The sequence below is a fragment of the Bradysia coprophila genome, chromosome II (assembly GCF_014529535.1).
Source record: "Bradysia coprophila strain Holo2 chromosome II, BU_Bcop_v1, whole genome shotgun sequence".
Taxonomy (NCBI): Eukaryota; Metazoa; Arthropoda; class Insecta; order Diptera; family Sciaridae; genus Bradysia; species Bradysia coprophila.
The window spans coordinates 5,059,755-5,076,466 of NC_050735.1; the positions used below are offsets into that span (position 1 = coordinate 5,059,755).

The 16,712-nt window shown below is 34.9% G+C and overlaps 2 protein-coding genes across 2 annotated transcripts; both read left to right on the forward strand.

Moving 5' to 3' along the window:
• Positions 1 to 268: 268 nt before the first annotated feature.
• Positions 269 to 1,081, forward strand: LOC119080871 (protein yellow-like). Its single transcript, XM_037189487.1, has one exon. It carries the CDS (start codon positions 269 to 271, stop codon positions 1,034 to 1,036), a length of 768 nt encoding a protein of 255 aa, XP_037045382.1. The 3' UTR covers positions 1,037 to 1,081.
• A 5,995-nt stretch (positions 1,082 to 7,076) lies between these two features.
• LOC119068647 lies at positions 7,077 to 8,395 on the forward strand. The gene has a single exon (XM_037172326.1). The coding sequence runs from the start codon at positions 7,916 to 7,918 to the stop codon at positions 8,339 to 8,341; it is 426 nt and encodes a 141-aa protein (XP_037028221.1). The 5' UTR covers positions 7,077 to 7,915; the 3' UTR covers positions 8,342 to 8,395.
• Positions 8,396 to 16,712: the final 8,317 nt, after the last annotated feature.

Genomic DNA, 16,712 nt, shown 5'->3' on the forward strand with positions numbered 1-16,712 from the left:
ACATGCATCTTGATCGTTTGATCTAAAGTTTTTGGTAATTTTTCATACTTCTGCTCAAGATGTACCTTTTATCAATTGACTCTAACGGGAAACATGAAATTCTTTCTCTCTCTGTATGATGGTATATAATGTAGCCTTTAACTGGCTTTTTTCAACTACCAGTTGTAATGCCATAATTCAAATTATGCTCTCAGTTGGGTATATAAATAAATTTGCGCATGGGATCGTCCATGATTATTAGAAATAAAGTTGAACTGTTCTCTGTTCAATGGCAAAGTTGTTAATCTTCGCTTTATCGTCGCTATCCGCAGTAGTTCACTGCTTGACTCACTACGACGTGTATTACAAGTGGAAGAGAATCGAATACGAATTACCCGACAATATTCGATTGAATTCATCGGAATATGTCCCGGAGAACAACATAGTGTCGGTGATAAAAATCTACGAGAATCGAATGTGGATTACAACGCCACGATACTTTCGAGGCGTACCAGTTACTCTAAATGTAATCCCGTACAATCATCGATATCATTGGTGGCATCCATTCCTCTTGCTTCACAACGACAGTCCAAAATTGAAGCCATTCCCGAGCTATGATATGAACAAAATGGGCGACTGTAATGCATTACAATTGGTGAGTGCGCTCGACGTCGATCACTATGGACGATTGTGGGTTGTGGACGTTGGCAGGGTTAACGTTCTGGAGCCGTATAAAATGTCCGGCTCAGCACTGAATTTGTGTCCAGCGAAATTGCTTGTTTTTGACGTAACAGGAGGTCGAAGTGATTTAATATTTACTTACACATTTCCGGACAATGTTGCTCCCAATACGACCACCATTTTGAAAGAGATGCAGGTAGCGTGCAGTACGGAAGACGATTGTTGGGCTTTTATTCCTGATTTCGCTTTGAACAGATTGGTTGTGTACGATCACAAACATCGAGAGTCTTGGACAGCTCAACACCCATCAATGGCACCAGATCCAAATAAAGTGGTTTTTTTAGTGAATGGTATGTCGTCGCCGTTTGAGTTTTAGTAAAAACTTTTCGAAGAACTTATTTTCCTGTTTGTATATAGGAGTTCCGTTCACATTCAAAGTCGGAATAAGTGGCGTTGCCTTGACTGCAAGAAAATACAATTTCAGTGAACTGTACTTCTCTCCACTGTCCAGCACAACGTTGTATAAAATTAAAACTGACTGTCTAACCAATCCAGCGCTAAAGCAAAACGGTACGCTGAATATGAACGATGTTCTTGAATTTGGTGAAAAGCCAGGGACAGTGAATTGTTCTATCCAAATCTGCCGGGCAACAGTATCATATCAACGGAAACATCACCCGAACATCAAAAAATCGACACCCAGAAAAAGGTTGCACAAAGTGACGAAGATTTAGTTTTTGCAAGGAGTTTTTCATTCGACGGCAAAGGGAAACTAGCTGCGATCACCAATCGACTTCAACTGTTGGATAATACCAGGGCGGCATGTGATTTTTCTTCAGAAAATAGTAAAAAAGTGATCAAATTTACCGAAAATAGTTGGTTTTCTCACTATGAATTGATTTACTAAAAGTGACCAAATAGTGAGAAAAACCAACTCTAAATCGCCATTTTATACTAAGAAAAAGTAAAGTAACACCTTAGCGCTTGTTGGCAACGTGCGGGAGGTTTAAAAATCTTGGAAAAGGAGCACGAAATTCGATTTATTGATTACTTTATTGAGACAAAACCTTTTACTGGATTACAAAGTGTGATTGGGACATCTGAAAATAATAAGAACCGTAGTTTTGGCGGTTGGAAGGCCCTAAGAACTTATTGTTATCTGATTACTTGTTTTTGTCCCTTAAACTGAAATGACTCAAAATGAAATATTTTTTTTACAAACGTTTTTTAGAGCAAAAGAACTCCATCTGATATATTTAAGACCTAACAGCACATGTTTAAACAGACTCTGTTATTAAATCGTGGATATCTGAATGTACCATAAAGGAAGGTGATTAAAAATTTAGAATTGTTTATAGACTTACGGACAGCCTTTTAGGAAAAATAAAATACCGGAGTTATTTCCCGTTTACCTCATCGATTAAGGAAACTAGCTGAGCGATTGCTAACATTGTTTACCTTTGCTTGATTCAAGTAGTACATTACTTACCAATGTAACAAATGCTGGAATTGGCACTGCTGTGTGAATTTTGGCGATCGAGTTGTAGTCCAGGTTGGTAAACACACAAGAATTGCCATTTCCACCATTTGTTCCATTACCAAGTAAGATATTTTACTCAAAAACTTGAGGTTAAGTTTCGCCACAGTGAAATAAAGTTAACTTTAATGTCTTTTTCGTTAAATACTAACAATTGAATTTATTTCGAAAAATCGCATCAGCTGAGGGTTTTCCAGGAGATGACTTTCTCCATTCCAGCACATTCACCCTATTTTTGGACCTTGCCAATACAAAAACTTAAACTAATTTGAATTTTTAATTCCAGTGCTTTCTATTACTGCATAGGGAGCTGAAATACATTTCAAATGAACTTTTACAGGCAAACTTTTGAGCTGACTTCGTCTATAGATACGATATTTTCATAGGCGAAACTACATCTTAACATTTTTGTTCGTCAATTCTTTTATTGATTGAATGTCGTATAGGAACCTCTAGATTGCGTGCAGAATGAAACCTTTGCAGAAGCATCTGTAGGATACTGGTCCCAGAATACAGCTACCTGCGGCTACTTTATTGTTTGAATGTCGTATACCTCTACATTGCGTGTAGAATGAAACCTTTGTAGAAGCATCTGTAGGATACTGGTCTCAGAATACAGCTACCTGCGGCTACTTTCTCTTCAACTAAAAAAGATTCTCTGCGAATTTTAGATTCACATGGCATAAGTGGACTACTGTGGTTTCGTGTACGTCTTAAAAAACCGAGGTACCGTAATACTTAGGAAAATCGAAAAAATTTTTGACGTCTTTTTGTAATAAATATTAAGTTGGAATAAGAAATTGTTCCGATTTTTCAATATTTCTTTCAAAATAGTTGGAAATAGTGATAAAAGTAAAAAATTCAGGAAAAAGTATGTCACTATCGCTTCTTTTAAAAACAGTCGGAATTAGTGAGAAAAGTAAGTCACATGCCGCCCTGTAACCAGTCCGGACGAATACAACTATCGCGTTGTGCTGTTAAAGCACACGGGGAAAGTGTATGCATATAATAGTGGTTGAGTATTGTCCATTTCATGCAATTGATGCAAAAGTATTCAGTAAAAATGTTTGAAAAAATCTTTTTCTATTTTCAATACTAGGTCCCACCTGTTGGGTGGGTCAGATCCCTTGACTGTCTGAACCTGAGCTTCTTAAAAGATTTTTTATTGGTTGATTAAAAAGAACTATACTATAACGGTCTAAATTTCTCATTAATAATTCAATTCGGTTTAGTATTACTGAAAATTTTCGTGAAGTTCCAAAACTATATTAATTTTTAATTCACAACTTTATTTTCTGTTACTGGACTGATTTTATGCTCATATTAGATCGTTATTGTCTTTAAAATGATGAATTAAACTCGTGTGAATTGCGGCCCTCACTTCGCTCTGGCCGCAAACTTCACACTCGTTAATTTTTTGGGGTTTAATCGCTTTTGTTAACAAGACAGAATAAAATAACAAATCAAGTGTTATATTGAAAATTCGTTTAGCAACAGCAGCTACATCGTTAGACCAATATAATGTATCTTGAAACCTAACCTCAGGAATTTTGTGCTTTATCAAATTTTTTTTTATCGATTTAAAATAACCCCAGTTACGGTGTGAACAAAGAGCAGATAAGGCTTTTTCCAAGAACTCCTTCCAGATGGTTGAACCGATACCACCCATTTTCGAACTTGACCTGAGGATTTCAATACTTCGTCGATTAAAAAAAAGTTTTTGAAAATCGGTTGAACTTTGCTCCAGTTATCGTGTTAACAAAGAGCAGAAAAGGCTTCTTCTGAGAACTACTTCCAGATGGTTGAACCGATACCACCCATTTTCGAACTTGATCTGAGGATTTCAATACTTCGTCGAATAAAAAAGAGTTTTTGAAAATCGGTTGAACTTTGCTCCAGTGATCGTGTTAACAAAGAGTAGAAAAGGCTTCTTTCAAGAACTACTACCAGATGGTTGAACCGATACCACCCATTTTCGAACTTGATCTGAGGATTTCAATACTTCGTCGAATAAAAAAGAGTTTTTGAAAATCGGTTGAACTTTGCTCCAGTTATCGTGTTAACAAAGAGCAGAAAAGGCTTCTTCTGAGAACTACTACCAGATGGTTGAACCGATACCACCCATTTTCGAACTTGATCTGAGGATTTTAATACTTCGTCGAATAAAAAAGAGTTTTTGAAAATCGGTTGAGATTTACTCAAGTTATCGTGTTAACAAAGGGCACAAAATTTTAACATTTAACGTTTTTTCATCACATTTCAATACATTTTTAATCATAGTGAACGTGTTATGTACGGTGTATTTGTTTTTGTAAAACCCATGACTTACAGTCAAGGGAATAACCTTTAGTGAAGGTCCTTTACAGAAATGCCCTTTGTACCATGAAGAGTTAGAATTTCATTGTGCTTCAGATGGTTGTGTTCAAGATAGAAACAGTGTTGTAGCTTTCGGCCTACGAAAATGCGATTTATTTATAGGGCCGGATAACTCAATATAAGTTTTCACTTTTCATGGACTTTGTTCGTCTCATTCGTTCCACACAAGAGAAGCTTTCGTTTCCTTCATTCCACACGTATGTATACGGGTGTATGACTCTCTTCACGTTTCGTTTGTTGACAATATGTGGAATAAAATGTAGAATTTCTCGTACGTGTGGAATGGAAGAAATGAGAATAAAGATGCTGCTGTTATCGGATGAAATACATGTAAATAAAACGATGGAAACAAATAAACCCAAGAAAAGTTAAAAATTATCTTGAGTTAAGGTTAAAAGGATCCCTGAAGCAAATACACAAGTGTATAGATGCATGCACAGAATCATTACCATTCACGAGTATAACAAGCAGTAATATGCAAAATGCAGAATTCGGTTATTCTATCCGGGAGATGAAGAATGCAGTGAGTTCGTTAGTCTATTATTACTTTAAGTTTGATTGTATAACAAGGGCATGCAAAATAATCACATTATGTAATAAAAAGTGGAGTGAAGCGAAACGGCATTCAGCGCAATTACGTTCCAAATTGTGTAATATGAAGATTTCGAACGTTCGTAAAACATAGAAGAAAATGCACTTTTGGTGCTTCAAAATGTAAAGCTAAATAAATTATTACAAAAAATAACGAGAAAATGCACCGTGCGGTTATCATAGTCACGTTACACCAGGACCGCACTGGATATCTGACGGTCGATGAGCGATTTCAGAGTTGACAGAATATTTGTAAATATTTTTACCGGCCCAAGCTTCGTGTAAAAAAAAACAATACAAAGAAATACGTTAACCAATAGGGGATAGAAGTTTTTATAAGTTATTTTTAATCGACGTAAAACATTATTCGAAACAAAAAATTGTTGTACGGTATATGTCTCTAAAATGCACTGATCTTTTTATATGTTCGTCTAAACTTCGAAACGTACAGTCGCCAGTAAGAAAATTACAAAATAAGGGCCCTATATTTTTGATTTGACAATGTTTTTAGATTTTTTTTTGATCATAATTGTCGATACCTATGTAGTTGTTGCTGCAGAATACCTTACAAATACTTATTTTCATCGAGACTCGAAACGGCCTCAGGAACATTTCAGGCGGCAGACAAAATTTGGTCGATTTAGGGTCGCACTTTGTAAACAAAATCTGTGCATTTTAGAGGCATACCGTAGAACAATTTTTTGCTTAGAATAACGTTCTGCGTCGAATTGGTTCAAAACCCCATTGGCGTAACTACTCAACCGATTTTCACGGTATTCGACCGAGAATTGTAATAATCGAAATAATCCGGCCAAAAGTTCGGAGGATATAGTCGAGAAACCAAAAAATGTCGAACAAACGTTAAGGACGTTAAGGACGCTGTAACTCGGGTCAAACCATTTTTTTTTCTCCACCGAAATAATTAGTAGATTCACAATGGGGATCGATCTTTTGTCGCTAGAATCCTTGCGCGAAAAATCGTAAGATAGGTCGTTGTGCAATGACGAGAATCTATTCAAAAATACCAAAATGTAGGACCTGTAAACGACATTCTAAAAAAAAAACATTTATTTGATGATTTCGACTCAGAGAATGGTTTTTAAAAAAATCAGAGAAGCCGGTGCGGGCCTGCTTTTAACTGACTATTGACAAGCTTTAAAAATCTTGAAGAGTTTTTCCCATCGAAATTATTATCGTCGTTTTGAATATGGTTCCCATCAGCAACTTCCACTACAATCCAATTCATCACATTTAAAAGCAAACTTTTCCTACGATAATTGGATAGTAAAAAAGTGTTGGTAACGATTTTTCAGTTTTCCACTTTTCTCTAACAAAAAAACTCAAAACAATCGCTGAAGAGATCACAAATTATGAGATAAAAGAATGTTTTGTAAAGTTCTTTCCACTACATCAAGCTTACTCTTTCCTACCTCAACATTGATTACATTGTGTAATGGTTAGAAGTTGAACAATCTGTATAATCAGTGTTGATGTTGATGCAATTCCAAAATAACTCATCAAACCACACCAACAAAAATGCGGAATAAGGATATGATTGTGTGGAAACAGCATGAATTTTCTCAATCGCAAAATAGTTTGAAGTGGCTTTTGATTGTGTTCAACAATAGACGCTTCTGTTTTCCACCTTAAACACCTCAATTGACGTTCATTGTTGACGGCGTTTATTATGAATGCAAAATTTACTATTACGCGTAGATTGGCACGTAACTTTCATTCGACGACTCGAACACATCTATACAAGAATCACCCATACAATATGTTTGCGACGGTTTGGCGCGGTAACGAATACACTCTCATCGCAACAATACAACTACTAGCGGATGAATGTGTTTCGTGTATATAAAAGACTGTGTACAACATGAACTCATATAAAATCTACACCAATATATTGGGTACCCCACTACCGTATGTACATTTGAGGCGAAAATTTTGTTGAAGTCGGTCCACTCATTCGAACATTTATCAGTGATGATGAAACTTTTGAATTAATTTACAAATTTCGTTCGAGTACATTCTTCAGAGACATTGCTCCAGCAATAGTAATCAGCGGTATCATTTCGCGTAATCAAAGTATCAACCGGACTTTTGAAGTGTGTTAGAAAGCCAAAGGCATATGAATGATAAACATTACTCCAAATATAGAGTAGTGACGTGACTTTAGACAGATTCTCTGGAAAATTTCCATAAGAAAGTCTATGCAATTTTACATAGCAGTGTTACGTTAACAGTGTGCCAGCATATTGTATTGAAGCAAGTGAAAAGTGTATCCACAAAGTCTGTCATTCGTTGAAATATTGTGCAATATTGGAATTTGTTATATGTACAAACATTGAACGTGAAAACGCATGACGTTATCAACAAAGTATTTTATCAGTTGATAAGCAAACACATTTCCATATAAAAAAGAGCTGGAGGCTTGTCTTGTATCATCTGAATCAATAATCATTCGTGGTTATCGGTGTATTTACACAAAAAGTTGTACGTGTTCAATGTGTTTGAAGACTATATAAAATTGGAATTCTTTCGTGGTGACGCACTTGACAATAAATAATCGGTTTAATTGTGCATATTCACAACAAGCTCTTTATATTTAGACACGGTCGTCGTTTATTACCGCACTGACGTACTGTACACAATTCGAGTTTTTATTGACCATTAAAATTGACAATCAATCGCTATTAATACACTGCCGTTTAGTGACCGCTAACGTTTTCCCCACCCACCAAAAAAATGGCTTTTATGGTGCCGGTTATGAAAAAAGACTATGACATCTACAAAACAAGTCGTTCACGACGCGTTTCCGAGTGTTCGAAGTCGAGTGCATGCAGTTCTCGAAAAGTATCCGAATGCCGGTCAGAATGTCCCAGTTTATCCACATCGCCCGAATCCGAATACATGAATGCCGTTTCGCCGTCACATCGAAGTCAACCGATACAGTCGATAAACCGTAACACATCCAGACCGCAAATGTCCCGCGCCTCGTCCAGAAACTCACAGTCATCGCTGATGTCCAGTCCGGCGAAAACTGCCGGCGGTTGTGCCGTACCGAAACCGAATGTCCATGACAGCCAGAGCAGTTTAAATAAATTCCATTCCCGATTGGTGGACAAGTTGAGGAAGTCGTTGCGCAAGGCAAAATCAACGGACCGGTCATGAGGCCGAGAATTACGGCCATGTGATTCAGCAGTACCTCTATTTACTGATGGTGACTTACATTTTTCGGATAGTGTTTTGAGTGTCAAAGCAAGGCCGCCGCGTCATCGATCATTGCCTAAGTAGTGTAGTACTGACAACCACAATCTCGTCGGAAAGGGAAGATATTAAAATGAACGATGACACTACTTTGCTTAGTACTTGTATTCGCATTAGATCTAATAGATATTGAAAGACAAGACAACACCACACACTTCATCTATTTGTTAAGGATGTGCTTGAAAAGTATACATAATGTTACATTTAAATTATATAAGTGATATACGCCTCTAGCTAATGTATAGATTTATGTCTAAAATTAATTATTAATTTTGTTTTTTAAATTATTTGCCGTTTTACGAAACAAAAGGAATCTACTCAGAAAAATAAAAATGTAATTTTTTTATCCAGTGACTCGATAAAAGACGAAAATCAACTATACAACTACAATATTTAAACGAAATATTTCCTATTTAATATTCTACTTGAAATTTGTTAAAGCAATAAAAATTTGATAAGAAATTGAATCCATACGTTTTTGTCTTCATTAATAAGAGAAATCTGGAAGCTGGCACCGACGGGCACCATGAAATAGAAAATTGTGATGACGAAGAATTTTTGGTAAAGAATACATTAGAGAAGCGATTGCCGCATAGATATATGTAAGTAGTCAAAAGGCAATTGATTCCTAGGCGTAAGTATACATTTTCCAACTTTATTTTAACGTCTAGCTAGTACAGCTGACGGTTCAAAGGCAAGGTCAGATTAGACAAGCATCACATAGACAAAGTACAAAAAACAAAGTAAAATGAATAGATAGTTTCACAGCAAAATATTATAATTAAATAGAAAAATAATTCTAAATTCATCGTCAGTCGGAGCACGAGAAGGACCAAAAAACAACAAGTCAATACAAGTGAAAAAAGTAAATTTGAGCATTAACAATGAAAACTCCGACTCTTGAATATCTTAGCCAATGAACGTCAACACAAGGTATGGTCGAATGTCAAACTTTGTATGTAGCGGAGGACATAGCGATTTCATATAAACAAACTCACCTCCCATGAGAGGTGAGTTTGTTAATATGAAATCGCTATGTCCTCCGGTTTGTATGAACAGACCATACCTGGTTTATACTTTCATTGTTAATAGCCTATGCCATTCAACTTTAACTAATGATGGTATTGTTAAGGTCCTCAATAGTGGTGACTTTATCACTATTTTATTTAATCGGAAATGTGCACACATTTGAATAAAAACGTTTTCGCCGTTTTTTAAATTAAAGCAAGGTGAATTTGCTTACAAATGCGATAGTAAACACCTTCATCTCACTGAAAGTATAAACCAGGTATGGTCTGTTCATACGAACGGAGGATACAGCGATTTCATATAATATAAACAAACTTATCTCTCATGAGAGTAGCCATACAAAGTTTGACATTCGACCATACCTTGTGTTGACGTTCATTGCTTCACCTGGCCATAACGGTCAAAATAATTTCAGTTTTGTAGTGTGACCTACGCCTATCTTCATAACAGACATGTCAAGAATTTTTGTTTACCTGAATGGCAACATCTTTTTTGTATGATTCTTCACATTTTACCGACTGAATTAGCAGAAACGTATTGCATGGAATTTCTAATGACATAAATTCAGGTTTCATTACTTTTAAAAATCACATTTTCACAGTAATGTTTCACCAAATAAATTCGACTTTAAAATTATTTCAGAAAATTTGTCCCAAATTCTGTTTTTGACACTAGAATGAGCACGTTCGGAAATATTATCTGACCGAAATTGAAGCTAGATCATATATTTTTACGCGAAATACGACAGAAATACACAAACTTGTTTGAGATTACAAATTTACTATGGAGATTATTTGACATTTCATCAAAACCAAATACACTGAACTATGCAGTAAAAACTGGATGAACTGAGTGAACAATAGCGGTTTCTTCCAAGGTCGTTCAAAATGTCAATTGTCATCCACAGAGAAGCCAACACAACCTCACTTTGAAGTTTTAACGAAGAAATTTATTTAAGTTGCGGTTATGTTTGCTTCTGTGGATGACGGTCGGTTGTTTTCGGCCTGTCAAAATTCGTTTTTACCGTACGATGGAAGAAATCTATACTACTGTAATTTTAATGTTGCGAACTAAATGCTTAGTTTCCTCTTACCAAAAAAGAATTCCGTGTGAGAGACAAAATTGAATTTTTGCGGAGTATAATCTAATTGGCATAGATCATCTGCAAGATACGGTACTTTCACACGTGACCTAACTTAAGTTTCGTTAAATGTTTCGTTCATTCATTCATTTGTATGAGTTTTTTTTCGTTGATGGCATTTCAAACTGCCTTGAAGATGATCTATATTTCATAATATCATTTTCAGATATTTTCTTGAATTTGGGAGTATGACTCCTGTGAATTTCAGATTGTGAAATACTGACTGTAAGTCCCTTACAGAGCCAATTTTCAAGACGCAATAAATTGAGATTGGCTCGTTCGGTTCGTGTTTTTTATGTAGGTGGAAGCACGGGGTTTCGGGGGGTTTTGAAATTAATTTTCGCTATGTTGCTCACATTGCAATGTCAAATATGTCTAAGGTCGTTTAATTTGTGCTAGGTGAAGTCCTTTTTCACTAAGCAATCAGCGTAACCTTCGTAAATAAAAAATCTTGAATTTGTCAACAATGTGTGGCAACATGTAAAAAACAAAAATCAAAACCCCCTCAAAACCGGTGGCGATCCACTTGTCAACGGACAATACATAAACAAATTCCATCCCCTATTGTCCTTTTTGAGAAATTAATAAAAATTTGTTCCTCGAAAATAGGCTCTGCAAGCTACATCTCACATTGTTTAAAGAAAATATTTATTTTGATCGATTTGTTTCACGCTTTCTTGATGGAGTACATCGATGCTTGCTGAAAAGCATACATTTTTGTTTACTTTTGATGATATCTTTCTACTAGAATCCTTTCCTTTTTCAAAAATATAGGACCGCAATAACGACCACGAATGTGTTAACTTTCAACAGACAACAGATTTGGTTGTAGCAGTTTTGTCAGCTCTGAGAAAACAGAGCAATTTATGAAAATTTCGTTAAACTGCTGACTTTTCTCAGAGCTGAACAAACTGATTCTGAGGAAAAGATATCAAAAGTGAAATACGAGACACGTAAATGTCAATGAAATTATAAACCAGGTATGGTCTGTTCATACAAACCGGAGGACATAGCGATTTCATATTAACAAACTCACCTCTCATGGGAGGTGAGTTTGTTTATATGAAATCGCTATGTCCTCCGCTACATACAAAGTTTGACATTCGACCATACCTTGTGTTGACGTTCATTGGTAAATGTAGGCTACAATTTTAGCTAAGCATCGATCCCTCTTAACACACAGTACATGCAAGTGTACATGTATCAAAATTTGGTGGCCTTATGTTCACTCAAGAAAACCGATTATAATATCGGAAAGAAATGGTGCATTTATTTTGCAAATATCCAGTGGGTATATGCATTCTTCAACGGCTATCATCTGTTATCGAAAACGACTTCAAGAATTAAGGACTAATGGCGTCTCATTTAGCAAAATGCATTTTCAAAAAAATGAAGTGAATGATTTGAAGTCAAAATCACTGATTCTTACATTAAATGAAGTAATAGATCCGATAGTGAAACAGGCTGTGAAAGATTAACGAAAAAAATACGTTAGTTTCTTTTAGGTTTCTTTTAACCTTACCATTTTCTATTTTCCCTTGTGTTAGTCCACTATAGTATAAGGTAGATAACTGAATCGGAGTAGTGCTGGGTAGAAAGAGCATTCACTAGATGGTCTATTATTTGGTATTGAATTTTTCTAAAAGCATTTTTCGCTGATAGCTTTGCATAACATGCGAAAATCGATGCAATAATAGTCAGTATGTGAAAGAGTGAAGCTAATTTCTTTTGTAACAGTTAAAACTCATCAAACAAAAAACTCGTAAAAGTTGTAAAAAAGGGTATCAAAGGTTTCCTGGAACCATTATAAAAGCTTTGAACATATTTCGAAAAAAATGCAAAAATTTCCATTTAAAAGCAAAATTGAATTAAGCTTTGTATCTGTAGTCACATGTAATGTATGCACATAATGTTTTCTATCGAAACCTATCCCATGATGCACTTTACATCTATGACATAATGAAAAAGAGATTATAAATCGAAATGTAGGCAACACTCAAAGTTGAAACTCAATCGAAGGTATAATGCACATGCAAATCGTTGCTGCTTCATTCGAACGTTATGTCATCTTTGAAAAAAAAAATCGATGCAATACCTAACTTACCATCAGATATTAGAACGAGGCATGAAATGAAAATGATCTAAAATAAATAACTACTCATCACTTATTAATAACTAACCGAATAAAGAATTAAAGAGTTCTGATTCATTTCTCATTTCAATAAAAATATGGACTCATGATATTGGTAAAATTCAAAAAAAAAGAAAATTGAACTGATGACTTACATTCAATCATTGTTGTGGAAACAATAAGATGTAATCGATAAAGTTAATACGACTAGATTAGAAAATTCTCAGTAAGTCGCAATATTATCGGTAAGTGCAGCAATCAGTATCGGCAATCAGTTCGATCTTGAGCTATGTCAATCAAAAATTCAGTTCCACATGACACGCAGAAACGTCAATAGATATTTTCAGTTTATTATCACATACGAAAGGATGTGCTAAACAATAAAATTCCGTTATTTATAGGTCATAATTTAAAAAAAAAATACAAAAAGCTAGCCAAGTCATCGTTCAACGTTTGCAAAGATAATAGCAGATCGAGGGGGACGTGATGACGAAAAATCGTGCCTCACCTATTTGATATTTACTTGCCATTTAACGCAATTTTCAGTGTATTCACACGTCATAATTTTGAATGTTAATTCTGTCGCACCATAGGATTCTATAGGTGAGTGCAAAGTTCGTGAAAAATAACTAAAAAATGCTTGAAAAATAGACCATTCAAAATCTTGAACATTTTTAACATAAAATTTATGTACGTCAAACATAAGTGGTACCCAAAAATAGAGTCCTGAAACTTGACAGTGTATCACACAACTGTAAACCAAACTTTTCATACAAAATAGTACTCTAATTGGTAGCTATCGGCTTCACTCTTTAAGTGCGTTGGTATGAGCCATTTGTAGCGCAGTGAACTTAGTATGTCCTGAACTACTTTATTTTTCCCGTGGTAAATGCGTTTCAGAATTTAAATTTTGGGTAAATCAGTGAATGAACAAATGGATTGAACCAGTACTTCAAGCATGGTTGGTTCTCTAAACAGGGTACTAAAACTGAACAGTGTATCAAACAAGTTTTAGCACTCAAAAAACCGTCTGTTAACAACATGTACCATGCCTATTAAGCCGGACAATACGACCTTTTGCTACAAATTAGTAGGAAGCAGAACATTATTTAAAAGTAATTTCTATGTTTAAACAAATGAAGTAAAAGATTTTTCAGTTCAACAATAGATAAGTGTATCGCGATTAAATGAAATCCCTTATTCCCTTATAAGTCGGAACGCTTATATTATACCTAACTGATACAGACAGTAAACTCATCGAGATAAAATAGCATTAAAACCTTTACATACAGTACTTTACTTCACGTTCAAGTTCAAGTTTTTTTTTCTGAACACGCAAACTGATTGGGTACAAAAAGCTGTCTGTCGGTCGTTAAATGAAATCATATGAGTGAGAACTGAGAACACGTTTTCTAAATTAAAGTATTTAACAAAGACGCTGAATTTCGCACATCATAAACGCGACTATCATCATTATATCAAATTTGACCTTAACCATGACCTATTTCTGGCGTCACAGAGAAATTCTTAAAAATAATCAAACGGCCAATGTTAAATATAAATTGAAGAAAACGAACAACATTTCCGTCAGACAAATTTCTACTTGTAATTTTCTGAATAATTATTGTGCTCATATTAATCAAAATCATCAATTGATTTGAATTGAAATTGGCAAACTTTTTTATTCGCTTTTAAGCGTATATTATGGTACACTTAAAAAATGTGAACCCGGGCCTCATAATCATATATATTTAAATTTCACACAACCGTCAATTTTGCCTATATGGAATGACAAATATTTAAATTATTTTAAATTGTGGCTTCGCTTCAGTTTATTTTTAAATATAAAAAGAACAAAAAAAAACTTGGCGCGCAGAATGTCAACAAGAAGCTATGTGTATAGCGTATACATCAAACGTGGAAAGCGGGTTTACTCGTTTATTACACATTGTATATAAAAATGTAGCATCTATATGGCACACATTTATCTGCGACGTTGATTTCTGTATTCATCTTTTATAATGAGTGCTCTAGCTAAAAAAGCTGTGATGATAGTAGTTAATAACGGCGCCAATGACCAATCACTGGTGGTCTCAATTAAATACAATTCATCTCTATAATTTAAAATGAATTTATTTATAATATTGGCAAATATGTAAAGCAATTTTCGCAACGCTGTTGTTTATTCAATATTATCATTAGTAAGTATATTGATAGTGTATAACAGAGAGCAATAGAACACTACAATGAACAGGGGTTATGTCGAGGGTCTTATGCAATATTTACACTGATTGCTGACGTCTTTTACACTTTAATTGGCGTCATATGTCAATTATTTGTAGTGACACAGTTCCACTGAAACTTGTTGTTAGATTACTCTGTACGTCATGCAATGTGTTTAAAATTAGCAATTTCCCTGTTAATGGTGTTAATGGTGCTGTCTTAATGGTGTTTCTTCCGCACTAGATATGAGATATAACACGAGCGATGTGCTGATACGAGCGAAGCGAGTTGGGCGACACATCATGTGCGCAAAACACCCACGTAATAGGAACATGATTTTATCTACTTCTTCTTCCTCGCTTTATTTTCGCTTACGACTTAGTATGGAAAAACTATCATGTTTTCTAACTTTCAGGGTAAGTGTTACTCATTGATCGTGTTACGGGTCTCGCATTTGAAATTTTGTTCTTTGTGATATGCGCTCTTTTCCACATAATTCCACTTATAATATAATGAAGTTAGAAATGAGCATCGTTTGATTGAAGAATTACATATAAAAAGCGATATTCATGTGTAATTAAAATTTCATCATGAAATACCTATACATCTGGAATACAAAAGGAACTCGTGAGGCCAGTGTCCACTTACGCTTAAATAATGTTTCAGTTTCTGTCTCTGGAATTCATTTGTAATATAAAAGTTTCAAAGATAGATGGTCTATAAATTTGGAATTGAATTTGTGATCACCGTATGGCTTTATAGTCAGTATGTAAAGAGTGAACTGAAGGTAATTTCTTTTGTAAATTAAAATTCATCAAACAAAAAAAACTCGTAAAAGTTTGTAAAGTATCAAAGGTTTCCTGGAACGACTCTAAAAGCTTTGAACGCATTGAACAAAATGCTAAAATTTCCATTTAAAGCAAAAATGAATTAAGCTTTTTATCTCTGAGGCACATACATGTAAAATGCATGCACATTCATTTTTAATTGAAATCTATCGCATGATGTACTTGTATGAAACAATGAAAGAGAGATTGTGAACGGACAACAGGTACCACTTACAGTGGAAACTTAATCAAAGGTAATAATATGACAAATTGGACAAATTATTTCTGGTTCAAAAGGTATGTAATACAAAAAACGACCTCATTTTTCGTTGCAAGAGCAAGGCATAGCTTATCATCTCAGATATCACCGTTCAATAAAAATTATCTAAAGTCTACCACTCGTCACTTATCAATATCTAACAGAAATAATTAATTTTACTGTGAAACTTACAGTGCTATTGTTTTGTTATGATTCATATCGTTTCTCAATTCAATAAAAATTGGTTAGATCAGTATTTTAAAATTCGAACTGATGACTCGCTTTATTCATTTTCCTCGATTTTCGCGTCGTCATATGAGATAATACATCGAGTGTCCAATTACATTTGATTATGCATTGTTCAGTTTTAACACAAATCTATTTCAGTACTTCATTCTTTGCGCTCTAATTTCTGGTGAAATAATTTCACTCTAGAAAAATATCCATTTCATGCCACAGGACAAAATTTCAGAATTTTCTACAAATCGCGAAATTGCTTAAAATTTACACAACATATTCCCTCATTACACAACCTTAGATTCGCCTAGTCGGTTGGCCTGTATATGCGCCGCATTTTTAGACCCGTACGAAGTACTGGGGTCTTATAGGTTTACGCATACGTTTGTAACACGTCGAATTAGACTCCCTGAGTAAGGGGAAACCTA

Coding starts and splice junctions, on each gene's coding strand:
- LOC119068647 (XM_037172326.1), top strand. CDS start 7,916: ATGGCTTTTATGGTGCCGGTTATGAAAAAAGACTATGACATCTACAAA.
- LOC119080871 (XM_037189487.1), top strand. CDS start 269: ATGGCAAAGTTGTTAATCTTCGCTTTATCGTCGCTATCCGCAGTAGTT.